Genomic DNA, 13820 nt, shown 5'->3' on the forward strand with positions numbered 1-13820 from the left:
TGCTGACAATAGTGGGATGATGTCCCCCTTTCTTCCGCAACTTGTGGATTGCACTCACGTCCTCCTCTGAATTATGACCCTCCATCAGCGCTGCGCCTTTACGCGTCGAGTCAAGATGATAAACTTTGATCAAATGCACATTCGCGAATGTTTTAATTGGCCGATTGGACGCCCATAAATAAGCATGACGCAGACAACGAAAGCTCTTGCTAAAAATGTATTCTTAAAAAAATGCCACGAATGGCAAAACACAGAAGAAGCTCACAGTTTAAAACACACAATGACAAAAAAATCCTCCAGGTCAACGCGCAACACAGGGGATCCGGTCCTTTTATGGTCAATCTTTATGTCCGACAAGCTTTTTCTCTTTTACATCAGGCAAAAATGACACGAAGCCACAGTAAAACGTAACATGTGACAAAATACTCAAAGGAGATACGAATTCAACAAATAAACACATCAGATTATAAACAAACGGACAACATAACAAAAATAATAAATACATATAGAGAAATAAATAGGTTTGCTACTCTACACGATTGCCATACACAAATTCGGCCGTTTTTTTTATTTGGCCATTCTCGTACCTTTGCATGTAGGATTTTTGCATAAAGTCTTTAACACCATAAAAACAAAGTTGTGCAAAATGATAGCCACGTCCACAGTTTGACAGCTCTCACTGCAGCAGCGCCAGGTAGCTCCCATGTGTCATATTGAGGCCGCTACTCGGCCAGTGTGTCCTTTAGTGCATAATAAATGTCCCATTTTTTTATTGTGGTGCAGTTTCCAGCAATCTAGGAGGGGAAAAGAACAAAGCAGCAATTAAAATAAGATTTAAAGTTAGTTTTTATAACAAGGTTTTTCAAACCAAGTTGATTGCAAGAAAAAATGTTCACATTTTGTCTCATTTTTTGATGGTTATTATAAATTACTTTTGACATAAAGCACACACCAGTGATATATTTAGATAAAGAAAAATAAAATCAAATTTAGTACGAAAAGTAAGTGAATGACTGTCTGTGTGCCCTTGTTTACCTGTGAGTGTTTAATGCTGTTTTTCTGTGTCTTGTGTGTGTGTGTGTGTGTGTGAGAGAGAGAGAGAGAGTGTGTGTGTGTGAGTGTGAGTGAGTGTGTCGTGACTTCACTAGTTTCTTCCAGTTCAGTGCAGACTCTCACCTGCTTCACCTTTTCATAACTGGTCTGAACGCAGTGACCTTGTCATTTTGCACGGTCCCGCAGGCTTCACTGAGGTCAGATGACTGTGTCTCTGCTTTGCCACCAGAGAATCCTACACACCCAAATAAAAGCATATCTAAGAAACTTGCCTCAGGTGCAAGTTGGCAGAAAGTGCCTCCTCACTTCATAACCCTAAATGTGCTTTTCTATATCTGACAACACATTGAACATTTTTAGAATATAGTTGGCAATGCTGTTTTTCTTTCAGGTGCTAGACAATAGGAATTCTCAGTCTGTATCACAGAGAAAACTCTACATGTGAGACACATTTTATACCGTGTAATATAGTGCTGCAGGTATAAGATGACATACCTTCAATGTTGGAGTACTGACATGTGTCTGGGAGTGCAGCATAGGATGAACAGTGCAGCTGGAGGTCCTTGTGACTGTAGCTGCCAGTGCCATAGACTTTAGAGTGCAAGGACGAGCCCTCGGGGAAGGGGCTCTCAGTATTTGTGACACTGCTAGATTCATGGAGGCCTCTCATGCCCCCACACTGTCCACTAAGAGCCCCTGTAAGCCTGGCGCTCTGGAGCTGGCAGTCTCCGCTTGAGTTGCCTGTCCTCAGCTCTGAGCCATGCTGCTGATGGCTCAGTATGACCCCCGAAGCCGCTGTGCGAGCCAGAGACCAAATCCGAGGCTTATCTGATGCCTCAAAGTGAGACAGGGACACTGTCCCTGCAGGGCCGGTCGAGGAGGGTGCCTTGGATACCACTGGATCCAGGAAGTCAGATGGGAGAGGAGGGAGGGTGGTGACACTTTTGATGGCACAGGGGAACGCATGGAAGCTGTTAGTTAAACTCAGGTGCAGCTCCGAGCTGCAGTCTCTCTTTTGAGGGGTTCCAGAAGCTGCCATGGCCCTCTGGAGGTCCTGCTCATCTGCAGTTGCCTTTTCGCTGTCACTGTCCAGCTTGTCACAGTCGTCATCATCCATGTCATCCAGATCACTTAGATGCAGATCCTTCTCTTCCTTGCAATCACTAGAATCTGCAAAGAGGAAATAAGATTTTTAGGTAACATTGTTCGAAAAGTTACCTATTGTAAATTTAAAGAGGCAAAGATTCTTCAGAAAACTTTGAAATGTACTTTCAATCATGTAAACAATGATTGGAAACTGTTTTGCACTTTATTTACTGTACGTAAACATATATTTGGTTTAACAATTAAATTGCTGAACTTTTTGTCAGCCAAAAGTAGGTTACCTTTGGTGACGCACTCTTGGTCGCTCTTGTTAAAATCATCCTTCCTGTCATCGTTGGCCTTGTTCTTTGGCGACCAGGTCATCTTGTTTTCCTTCTTTAGCCTCCTCCTGGCGTTGGCGAACCACGTGGACACTTGGGTGAGGGTCATTTTGGTGATGATGGCCAGCATGATCTTCTCCCCCTTGGTGGGGTAGGGGTTCTTGCGGTGCTCATACAACCATGTTTTCAGGGTGCTGGTGGTTTCACGAGTTGCGTTCTTTCTCCTGGCTGTGCCATTAAAGTCGACTGTCCCATATCTGGAGAAGGGACGCGCACACAAATACACACAGACAGAGGCCATTAGTGCAGTAAGTGAAGGATATCATAGACTACCCTCTCAGACATCCTATATCCCTACTCCCTGCTGTACAGCTGCGCTCCATGCAGGTATCAGTGTGGAGTTACACTCTGACCTTTGATCTGAATGCAGCATATCCCTCCTGTGAACGGCTACTTTTAATGATCAGTGGTAGAATAGTTTTTGGCAGGTCTTCCAACGCTCATAGTGGACAAAAAGTAACGCATATTTTACCTGTCATATTGATACTGTCCCAGTGAATGGTCGTATGGATAGTATGCAGCTGTTTGAGTGATGCCAGAGTGTAAAGTGCCTGTGCTGTCCTTAATGTCGTACTGTGGATTCTGTAAAAGACAAGAAGGCTGTTATTATTTTTCAGAATTTTTTAGATTTCTCTAGAAAATTATGATAAAGAAATGGACTGTTTTATGACCTTAAATTTAAAAATGTATCACTCTAACCAAGAGTGAAAATATTCCCCGTGTCAGTATATCTTTTTTAAATGTATCTTTACAGGTTTAAAGTACAATATGCCATGTATGATCTGAGAACGGTATTTTTTAAATTATAATATATATATTTTTAATAATTTAGACTGCTTCAGGTACAAAGTGCCATATTTCCACTAACAGAAAGTTTTAGCTGACTTCAGACATTTAACATGAGAGAATAAAGAAAGGAAAAGTCACAGTTGCACTGCAAAAATATCCACTTAACAAGTTGTTTAGTCCTTTATCCACTCCACATCTCACATGCCAAATTCTGGCAGAGTAAAACAATTTTCTTTTTCAAATGCTGCTTTAGGAACAGACACAAGAGTCTCTCTCTCTCTCTCTATATATATATATATATATATATATATACATATATATATATATCACGGGAAGATATATAACATTGATGAACAATACGAAGGATTTCTTAATAACATTTGATTCAAGTTCCTCTGCGTGGCTTCTACAGCACTTCCCCTCACCTACAGTGAGTGACAGGATTTTTGACTTGCTTTATGGGGAAGAAGACAGGACTGGATGCTGGATTAAACGGCATGTCGAGACGGATACGTTTGCAGTGTGATATACATTGATGAACAAAACCCAGCTGATCGATCAGCCTGAGCCCCCCTCCCCCCCCTTGGCGCATCAGATGAGGCTGAAGTGAGCCCACCAGGGTGGAGTAGATAGCGGATGGGTCGGTGCTGTAGGGGAAGTAGTTGGCGTAGTTCTGGCTGGCTGCAGCCGCTGCGGCGTAGGGAGAGCTGTACATCCCCAGCGCTGCGTTCAGCTCCGTCCGGCTGCTCGCCAGGATCCGGTTCTCGTAGGACGGGCAGCAGAAGGAGGCAGCGGCGGCGGCGGCAGCGGCGGTCTGGGAGCCGCCTGTCCCGTCAGAGACCGACCTGGAAATCGAATCGCAGCAAGTCGTACTGGGGTTTGCCGACACGAAAAACTGCATGAAGAGAATCGTGGATAGACATGGTCATTGGCTGTTTCAGCTCTTATCTGGATGCCTGTGACAGCTCTGAAGTGACTGTAGGCGATGAGATGTCTGAGATAAGTTGCTCACTGAGTTTAGTGTTGAACCTCCAAAACAAGTTAAAATGCGAGCTCGCTTTTAGTTCACAGAAGTTCAGTTATCCCGAATCAGGTGTCATTATTTTAACTTGTGACCTGCCCTAAATCGAGGTAAGTCACTTTTCGGAGAATTTTTAAATTGAGAGACACAAGTTTGCATTGAAATAAGCGATATCACCACGTTGTCCCCGTTTTATGTTTTAGTGAAAATTTGAATTCTATCTTTTTTTTTTCCAATAGATATTAAGATGGAAAGACGTGTGCGCAATCCGTGCGTAAAAGTAACCTGCTCCAGATTATCATCGGTTTAAAAATAAAGTTAGAAAAATAATGTCCGTGTGAAGTAAATCACGACTTTATTTATTTTTTTATACACGTATATTTTGCTGAAAGTTTAAAAATATTATCGAGGTAAAAGTTGGGTGACAACTTTTCTGTGAGAGTAACTTTTGTCCCCTGGTCGACTTGAACTTCTTCGAACTTGTCATTACGCGTAATGATACCGCCTTAAAATGTAAATAAACTACTTTAATTGAGTTATAAAAGCTTTCTATAAAATGCAAGGTGTCTAACATCCCACATGTCCTATTAAAACAGAAAGTTTGCGAGTGTGTACAGCGTGCGTTACAGCCCAATTACACGTCGTGGTGAGCAATAGGTGACATTCATCTCTATTGTCATCAGAAAAAAACACGTGAGTTCATTCATAATTCAGTGTAATTGGACACGGGTGCGTGTACATCGATATTTGGTTCAACAACAAAAGCAGCACACGAAAATAGCTGTCAATACTGTCAAAGCAGTCACCCAGTCATTAATGTTTCTTATAGAGAAAAGTGCTCTTACTGTAGAACAGGAAAATATGCAAATAAAAAAAGCAATTTTTGTGAGTGAGCATGTGTACACAACACTTAGGAGAAATTAAAAAAAGCAGAGACTTACCTGTGAAGTTGCATTGTAAGGGTATCCAAATTGCGAGAAAGACATAGCTGCTTCTTTTGTTACCATCAGCAATATTCTTCACCCTTGATCGATTGCAACCAATTCTACTTCAAATCCACCGTCTTACACATATTTCCACGCACGGCCTTTCGCTCAATAATAGATGACTTCACTCATAGGAGGGAGACTTTAGGATGGCACCAGCTGCAGATTGTTTTATATGAATGAATAATCCCCCCCAAGGACCCGATAAGAAATGAAATTAAGCGTCATTAAGTGCAAAAAAAAATTGTTGTTGTGTTAGCTGAAGGAGGCTTAAAGGATAACGTAAGACTTGCAAGATATGGACTCTGCTTGTGCTATTATTTGTGGCTCTATAGTTCTTTAGCATTCATCCATGCGAGGGTATCAGCGTGACGTCACTGTAATCCCGGAACGGCAGGGTACCAAGGATAGAATAATGTCTTTGCCAATCACGTCCAACGCAGGGTTTTTCTTAAGGTGCACTGTACACAGTCTTGTCTCGCTTTTGTAATAGAACTCTTCACCGATTTGCTGAGATAACGTGTCGGAAAAAATTGTATTATAGTTCTTCATTATGAAATTGTGGCATGGCAACATATATGAAAACCATTTGTGAAGTTGGAGGGAAAAATGAGACATTAAAGATATTTTTGGCAGTCTCACAAACACACACACTTAGGAAGAGATTACTTTTTTTTCTTTTCACTCAGGCAAATAGGAATCAAACATGTAAAACTACAGTACTTTCTGTTAGAAATATTGTTTCTTTTATTTACAATCTGTCACAATTAAAGCTGATTGAATGCGCACATCTAAGACTGTTTTTTTTCTTCTTTTCTCTTTTTTTATTCTCGACCTCTGTTCGCCTCTGGCTCTCTGGCCAGAGGTCCATCCCGGAGTTAATGACGATGATGTTTCTATCTTTCTCTATTAGAGAGAGGGGCAGTCCCAGCAGGAACGGTTAGAGGGGTTTTTGGCAGGTCAATAGACCAGTGATTGATGCGCGCCTGGAGACCTACGTGACCATTACGCGTAATGCGTAATTGTATCAATTAACAAATGGATACATGCCCTTGTTTAACCAACGACTAACAGAGTGAAAATATGCCTTAGAGGTGAAATCCGAAGAGCTGTGCTAGAAAAAAAAAGACAGTGGAAGCCCTGCTCCCCAGTCTAATTAAATATCCGTGGATGGGGGCGACGAGAATTGCATTTTAATTGAATGATGCTCACTTGAAAGATGGGTAAGGAATGATGCTGCCTCACAGTGAATGAAACGCGAAATAATTTTAAGCCTTATTAGATCAGCAGCTCAACCATCACCAATTCTCTCGCTCTCTCACATAAACATAAACAAGCTGTGCCCCCCTCCTGTGTGCTGTTGAGCTGGGACATGCAGGGAGGGAGGGAGGGAGTCTGTTATTTCCCCCTATACACACTATATTTGTATTGACAGTGACAGCGATGATCAGTCCTACTGAGTCATATGATCTGCCTGTTTCTGACTATTTGGAGCTGTGTAAGGTTTCCGTTGTCACGACTGATACCTTGTGCCAAATTTCTCGGCGCCCCTGCCTCCCCATAACTGATGTATGGCGTTTCCTCCCTTGGAGACGCATCTGCGATTATGGGCTTCCTCTCAGAGGGGCGCTAAAGAGCCGCGTGTAGGAGATGAAGATCTGCTGTCAAGAGATTTTCCACAGATATAGAGTGGACAGAGTGGTCATGGTCCAGACTCTGGGAAGTGCCTGGGCAGTAAACACTCACAGGCAATAATAGAAACTTTTACACACACATAAACCATGGCTTTAGTTCTGGCAAGTGCTGGTTGCTTCTGACAGGAAACTAAGTTACAGCAGGGAACTTGTTGGCCCTAAACAGTGAGCATTGGTCCCCATGTTACTAAAGTGCATCAAACTTATAATGAGTTATTTTTTTGAATAAAATATGCATTTTATTTTTATTTCTTCCCAACTTGTTGATCATTTCAATGTTCAATTCCTGCATTCCACTTCACTTGAGCTTAGAGCCCGCTCATTCTGCACCCAAATATGTTAAGTTACCAGAAACTCTCTTAAAATGGGTACAGTGTAAATAAAATAAAATCAGTTAAATATTGCAATGCTATTTTTGTATCTTGAATAGATTAAATAGATTAAGCCAAAAAGTAAAAAGGGACTGTTTATGTCTGTTGGCTATTTACAGTGTTCTGGATCAAATATCTGAACAAGGAAAAAAATGTATCTCCAAAACATATATTTTTCAAAATATAAGAGAAACACTTCTGGTTTTAGTTTGTGACTATACAATTTTCAGACAGTTTTATGTTTTTTTTAATTGTTTTTTGAGCTTAAGAAGGGAACATATTTTCTCAACTCATCACCATACACTTGATCCTTAGTTTATCTGAAAAAAATCAGAATCACAAAATTTACTCCATGGTTTTACTTGAACAATAAAAAGACTTGAAGTAGGAATAACACAGATGTCAACAATGAGCAAAATGTAACATTATTAAATCTCCATTTACCATCAATAATTGATATCAGAACTTATCATCCAAGTAGAATACACACCTTTATGCCAAAAGCGTTACTCCACAGGAGAATGTGCACGGAGAGAAGGTTGAATCAAGCTAAATGTAATTGCATGCCGGTGGTCGATGCATTTCTACAAGGGCATGCATGATGGCCCAAGTGCATATGGACAGATTCATGCATAATGCATGTCCAGCAGTCAGTGTAGATCTCACAGAATCAGGCCAAAATGAACACTAATTGTAATGGCAGACTGACCACAGTGCCCTTCCCTCTAAAATGTGACAACCCACAATGAGACATTTTTTTTAAAACATTTTTTTTGTCTGGATTACTTAGTGATCACATTGTAACAAGGTTTTGTTTTTTAGCAGCTAAATGGCTGACATCGGCAATTAGTGATTCTTTTTTTCTGGATTTTTTTTTTTTTTAAGGAGAATTACTTTTGGCAAAGTATTTTAGAGGTTTTTGATGGCTGCTCTCCCAGCAGTTTTTAATGCTACAGGAGCAATGTCCTAAAGCAGAGAGTAGCTTCTTCAGAGGCAGGATGGTATAGCAGCCATCCTTAAGCTGTCAATTCAAGTTCGAGCCTCTATCCAAGTCCACACGCACTACCTTGGATTTAAATCATGTTTCATTTATGTCAAATCTGGGCTGTGGTCAAATAAAACTGTGAAAGGTGAATAAAATGATGCACTCCTCTTTGAGGAGTACGTCCTGAATGGGAGACACTTCCAAGCACATGCATAGGTTTAATTTCAACATTGTGCAGGACACATATGAAAAAGTGGGTTGGGGGTCCTCTGCTGGAACATTTTGAACATGAAACACTTAATTTTCTACACACTGGTGAATTTTATGCATAACTTTTTGGATCTTCTGCATTAATTTATGGTGTAAATGTCTTTAATTTTGTCAATTAAAAGTCTTCTACTACTTTCATGTTTTTTTTATCAATGAGGACAAATGCATGCTCTAAATATTGGCACTTGTCTGCTGTACCCCCCTGAAATCTACACCTATGGTTACAAATGACAAGACAAAGAGCACCAACAGTTCAGATAATCCCAAGAAAGTGTTGCAAGTAAATTCAGTATCATGTCCAGTGTTTAGCATCCCGCAGACCTGCATTCTCATGATACAAAAAAGTCAATGGCCTCTACTTAACAGGCTGCAACAAACTCTGGCAGTTAGAAGTCGCAGACATACCATTTGACCCAAGACTGGTCATGTAATAGAACATTTAACTACTAGCAGACAAAGGCATTCACCCTTATAGTTATTTAAGAATAAGCAAGTCCAAACCTCTATTATATCTTGTTCTAACGGATCCATGTGGTTACTAATGAGACTGAGTAATGCACGCATCCTCCATTAGAAGCATCACTGGGTGGAAAAAGAAAGAAAGAAAAAAAAAACTGGAAAGGTTAAGTCAACACTCAATAGCTCCCAGCCCTATTCTCCTACTTAATACATTTCCTATGCTGACTTAATGAACCACACAAAGCCTTTCTGGTTTTTCATCAGATTGGGGGTAGCAGCGGCAGTGGAGGTGGAGGGGGGGTGTATGAAATGGTAATAAGGGCAGGCAGACGGAGAGATGGAGGGAGAAGCCCGAGCCGAGCAGGGTATGAAGCTGCACCTACCTGGAGGTGTGTGATCTCATTAAAGCCAAATTGGTATATGCCAATAAATCCAAGGCACTTGTGATCTGGAATTATTACGCACACGCGCGCTCACACATACACACAAACTTCCCCCAGTGAAGAGCATTATTAGTGCTGCAAAATTATCCAAAATGGAAAGAAAAGTAATGAATATTGTAATAAGGAATAATAGAGCAGTGGCGAATATGGTCACAGCAGTGGCCGGTTAACACCAAAACAAACATCCCCAGGGCTGCTGAATAATTACAGCACACAGAGGGAGTCATTAAAGCTTCATCAAACAGAGAAGAAGAGATAGTGCAAGTATCACATCATGACGACTGTCTCAATAAATCAATCTGCTGTAGAGGAGGGAAAAAAACCCCAGTGATAACTGATGACAAGTTTGATTGTTGTTTAAGTCGTGCCGCTGCGCTGTTGCAGCTTTGATTGGTATCTTGACTTTAAAAGATGATGTGTATCTTAAAAGAACATAATTACACATTTTGTTTTCCACAATTTAAACACAAATCTGTGCATTAATGGACAGGCGTAATTGGTGTTTCATTTGTACCCTCCTCACTTTGATTGCTTGTAGTCAGATGTTTAACTCAAACAAACCCTAGGCATTTTGTGTTGGGAGCCGCATATCCCAGAGGCCCCTGGGGCTCCTGGGAGAGGGAGAGAGAGACACAGAGAGAGAACGAGGCTTGTGTGTGTTGTTTGTGTGTGCTGGCTGCCAGAGTCCCCTTGAGGCTCTACTGTAAAGCTATCATCAGTGGTGGTGTCAGGGATTTGTAGCTTGTCACTGAGAGAGAGAGGGAGAGAGTGCTGGCAGTGACTCTGGGAAATAACTGCTTATGGAGCGAGAGCCTGGCTTGCACAGCTTGTGTGAGTGTAGGTGTGTATTATAGAGATAGAGAGACGATGAACGAAGTGGGAGGAATGTGTCTATTTTCTCCCCGGGGTGTCTAGAGATGTGTGTGTGTGGACGGGTAGGTTGCGGGTCGATCATATGATGTGTGGATCCATGTGCCGTCTCTCATCTTGGGGCCTTAGGCTCTTTGTCTATGTGTGTTCTCGCTGGCAAGTGGTGTGTGTACATGTCTATTCTGGGTGTGTCAAAGCTCCTGTGGTGGCGTTGTGTGGATCCGCGTCTCCTTCTGAATTAACGTTCACATTTGGGCCTGAATATGATCAAATATGTATTTTCAGTCGCCGGCAATAAGAAAGTCTGTGTCGGCTACCTCCCTGCTACTATGCCCGTGTTTGTGTATGTGTGGTCTTTGCCGAGATGGATGCTGACTTCAAACCGAACTTTCCCTCAAGGCGGAGGGCCAGCAGCAGCAAAATGCTGCTGTCGGGTAAATACATGTATCTGCAAAAAAACAAGTTCCTCTGGAATGACGAATGGAGGGCTCATTTTCTCATTGACAACCATGTATTTCTGAAATCGCATGTTGGCGGTTGACCAGGTTTCAAGGGCCCTAGGGTCATGAAATTCACTCAACTCATAAATGATCATGTCAGCGTTCAAACGGAGGAAGAAAAAGGAAGACGAGGAAAATTGCAGTTACATGGTTTCCATCTGACTGCAGCTGCTAAATCCACGGCAGCATTGTGGCCCATCTCTAGGGCCCGCAGAGGCAGAAAGACAGTTCCTATTACTGTCAGTCCAATTACCGGCCACAGCACAGCCACCGCTGTCAACACCAGACGGGTCATGGTATGTATCGGCATCTTTTCTCTCATGTTTAGCCATATTTTCTAGGCAGGGGAACTTCTATGTTATGCAGTGCAGCTTTTAGCTTTGAGCAACTGGTTATCAACATTTAATATAACCCCTTTTTATAAATTAGCCATTTTTTGGGGTCAAAAGTTGAGAAGGAAGTGATCAAAGAGATTGCTTAATATTAGCCCTTTTTCAGCAACATGGAACGTGTTCCATTCTGGTTTACGCATCTAAATTCGAACCGTTGGGAGTATTTCGACCAAAAATAAATTGGTCTGGAACTCAAAAAGTTGGTTCTCAGCTGGAACTAAAAAAAACAGCAGGTTTCCCTAAACCTGATGTGCCACACATGATGACATAAAATGGTCCTGTCATATTCTACAGGCTGGAAAGAGTTTGGAATCTTGCCCGTAATAGTTGTCTAGGTCATCTTATCAATAATAATTAGTCCATGCATGTTTTTTGAAGATAAAAACAGAAAATATAATATAAAATAGAATAAAAAATAGAATCAAGGTCTGCAGATTATCAATACTATCCACCATCTAACTGTTTACTCCTGTTATGCATTGTCCATTGATGATGCATCTTTGATTACAATGGTTCATAAGGCCGGGGGGAAAAATCAATACTGCATAGTATCACAACATTTTTGTGTAACAATATGGTATCGATAGAATAATTCCTGGAATTTTTAAAAAAATATAAATTCTTAATATTACAATTACAAATTAAACTTTTGGTAGTCTACTTGAATAACAACATAATATTTTTCTTTAGATTAGATTCAATGTGCAGCAATAAAAATGACTCAATTGAGGTGAACAGACTGAAATTTGTATATTAGTAGATAACATAGATTTTGACAAAGTTTTCCTTTGGTGACATAATTTGCAATTGAAAAAAAATGTATTGAATTGCAATATATTTCAAAATATGTTATCACAACACCCAGCGCATTGCAACACATTTAAAATTGAATTAATATTGTTTCTTGACTTAAGTATCATGACAATATTGCATTGCAGGACTTCATAACTGGTGGAAACACGAGCCGGTTCGTGATAGCAATAAAGTTCCAAAAAACCTGAGCGGAATCAGTTCAAGAACAAGAGCTATTTTTTGCAAAAGTGCTGTATGAGATGTGAAGGACACCCACAACCCAGTGTGTTTGGATTATAGTCCTCTTTAGGGATATAGACTGGAAACAAGTAAAGATTTGTGAACAAAATGAAAACACAATACAGAAATGACTGCGATATTCCCCCCTGTGGTTTTATGTGCCCTTGTGGCAATCCACCACACATATACACATCTACACCCAGAAGTGGGGAATGTGATGAGAAGTGGTCTAAATATTGAAACACTCTCCATTACAGAAGACAGTGTTCTGCGTTGAACATGTCTGCTGAGCTGCCTCTAGTGTTGCACCACACGGCGACAGAAAAGGCCCAGCCCCATCTGGTCTTGGTTCAGTCTGGTTTACTGCAAAGTGGTGCCAATACAAATAGCTATGCTTGATGTTTGTTTGCATAAATTGTTTTGAAAGGCTTCACCGAGAGTTTTTTGGGTGGATTACGGTGGGGAAGTTGGGGAGCCAACCGTGGTGGAATAATCCTCACTGAGCTGACAGTTAGATTTGCTCTTCTTTAAGAATGAAAAAAAAAAGATTGTTTTGGATTTTTCTTCCTCAGTTCCTGGCAGTGAGCTTGGACTGTGAACTTTTCAGTGGGTTGTGCGTGCATGTAAGTGTGTGTGTGTGTGTGTGGGGGTGTGTGTGGGTGTATGATGATGGAGAATGCTGAGCAGCCCTCTCTTCTCTCGTATCATAGCAGTGTCAATTTCGATCACATCAGTGTAGCGTTTAACACATGCTAAAAGTTCAGCTGAAAGTTCAGAGGCCCGATGCAATGTCGGGAAAATGTCTCTCTTCCTAAAGCCCTCACATATCCGCTTTGATTTTTCTCCCGTAGGTCAAGGCAGAGAACAGGACAAGCAAAGTTATGTAGTGCGTTGAATTAGGCTCGCATGACATTGATGAAAAACGTAAGTGAAAATCTATCTTCTATTAAAGAAGGCACATTTTTTTTGTTTTGATTGAACGTCCTGTTTAAAAAAAAAGACATAGCAAGCAATTGTTTGTCATCATCACTTAGCTCTGGTTTTGCTACAGGTAGAAGAAAATTGACCTGATTGATTTCATGTCCAGGTAAGTGTGCCAGCTCAGCGCTAACTGGTACCAGACAGATTTTTGTGTTAGTTGTATAGATACCCAAACCCCACGAGTCTCAGCCAGAGCCCCCGATAGGATGGAAATCGCAATTCTACCAATGACAGTTCAATCGTTCAGGGCCCTCTGTTCCTCATTTGCTTCTTAGCCAGTGGAGGTCCCTCCATGGTCGACTCCCAACTAGATCCAGATGCAGCAAAAAATTTATTTTTTTTGCTGCAACATTTGTCTTTGTCTTCAGCTCCTCTGCAGCCACATCGTGTCAGGCTGCAGAGCTAATGATTGTATATTTCCATGTCCGTGGAAAAAATCTGACACTTCTGCTCTATCCTTAACCATTGATTGGTTTGGTATCCACACACA

General features: G+C 41.2%; 1 protein-coding gene across 2 annotated transcripts; it reads right to left on the bottom strand.

The window, feature by feature from the left end:
- Positions 1-204: 204 nt before the first annotated feature.
- Positions 205-6114, bottom strand: irx6a (iroquois homeobox 6a). Of its 2 annotated transcripts, none has more exons than XM_042488641.1 (7): positions 5289-6114; positions 3943-4171; positions 3010-3119; positions 2439-2734; positions 1549-2223; positions 1177-1288; positions 205-794 (listed from the first exon to the last, which is right to left on the bottom strand). In XM_042488641.1, the coding sequence occupies exons 1-6, from the start codon at positions 5300-5302 to the stop codon at positions 1182-1184; spliced, it is 1431 nt and encodes a 476-aa protein (XP_042344575.1). In that variant the 5' UTR covers positions 5303-6114; the 3' UTR covers positions 205-794; positions 1177-1181. The 2 variants fall into 2 exon arrangements, with proteins under 2 accessions (XP_042344575.1, XP_042344567.1); XM_042488633.1 differs by having other exon boundaries at positions 3943-4221.
- Positions 6115-13820: the final 7706 nt, after the last annotated feature.

This window comes from Plectropomus leopardus, chromosome 1 (assembly GCF_008729295.1).
Source record: "Plectropomus leopardus isolate mb chromosome 1, YSFRI_Pleo_2.0, whole genome shotgun sequence".
NCBI classification, from domain to species: domain Eukaryota; kingdom Metazoa; phylum Chordata; class Actinopteri; order Perciformes; family Serranidae; genus Plectropomus; species Plectropomus leopardus.

Bases quoted from the DNA above. Each gene is read 5' to 3' on its own strand.
- irx6a (XM_042488633.1), bottom strand. From the start codon at position 5,354: ATGGTAACAAAAGAAGCAGCTATGTCTTTCTCGCAATTTGGATACCCT. The intron at 3,120-3,942 runs GTGGGCTCACTT...TGTCTTTTACAG, and splicing joins CCGCTATCTACTCCACCCTG to AATCCACAGTACGACATTAA. The intron at 2,735-3,009 runs GTAAAATATGCG...TCCCTTCTCCAG, and splicing joins GGACAGTATCAATATGACAG to ATATGGGACAGTCGACTTTA.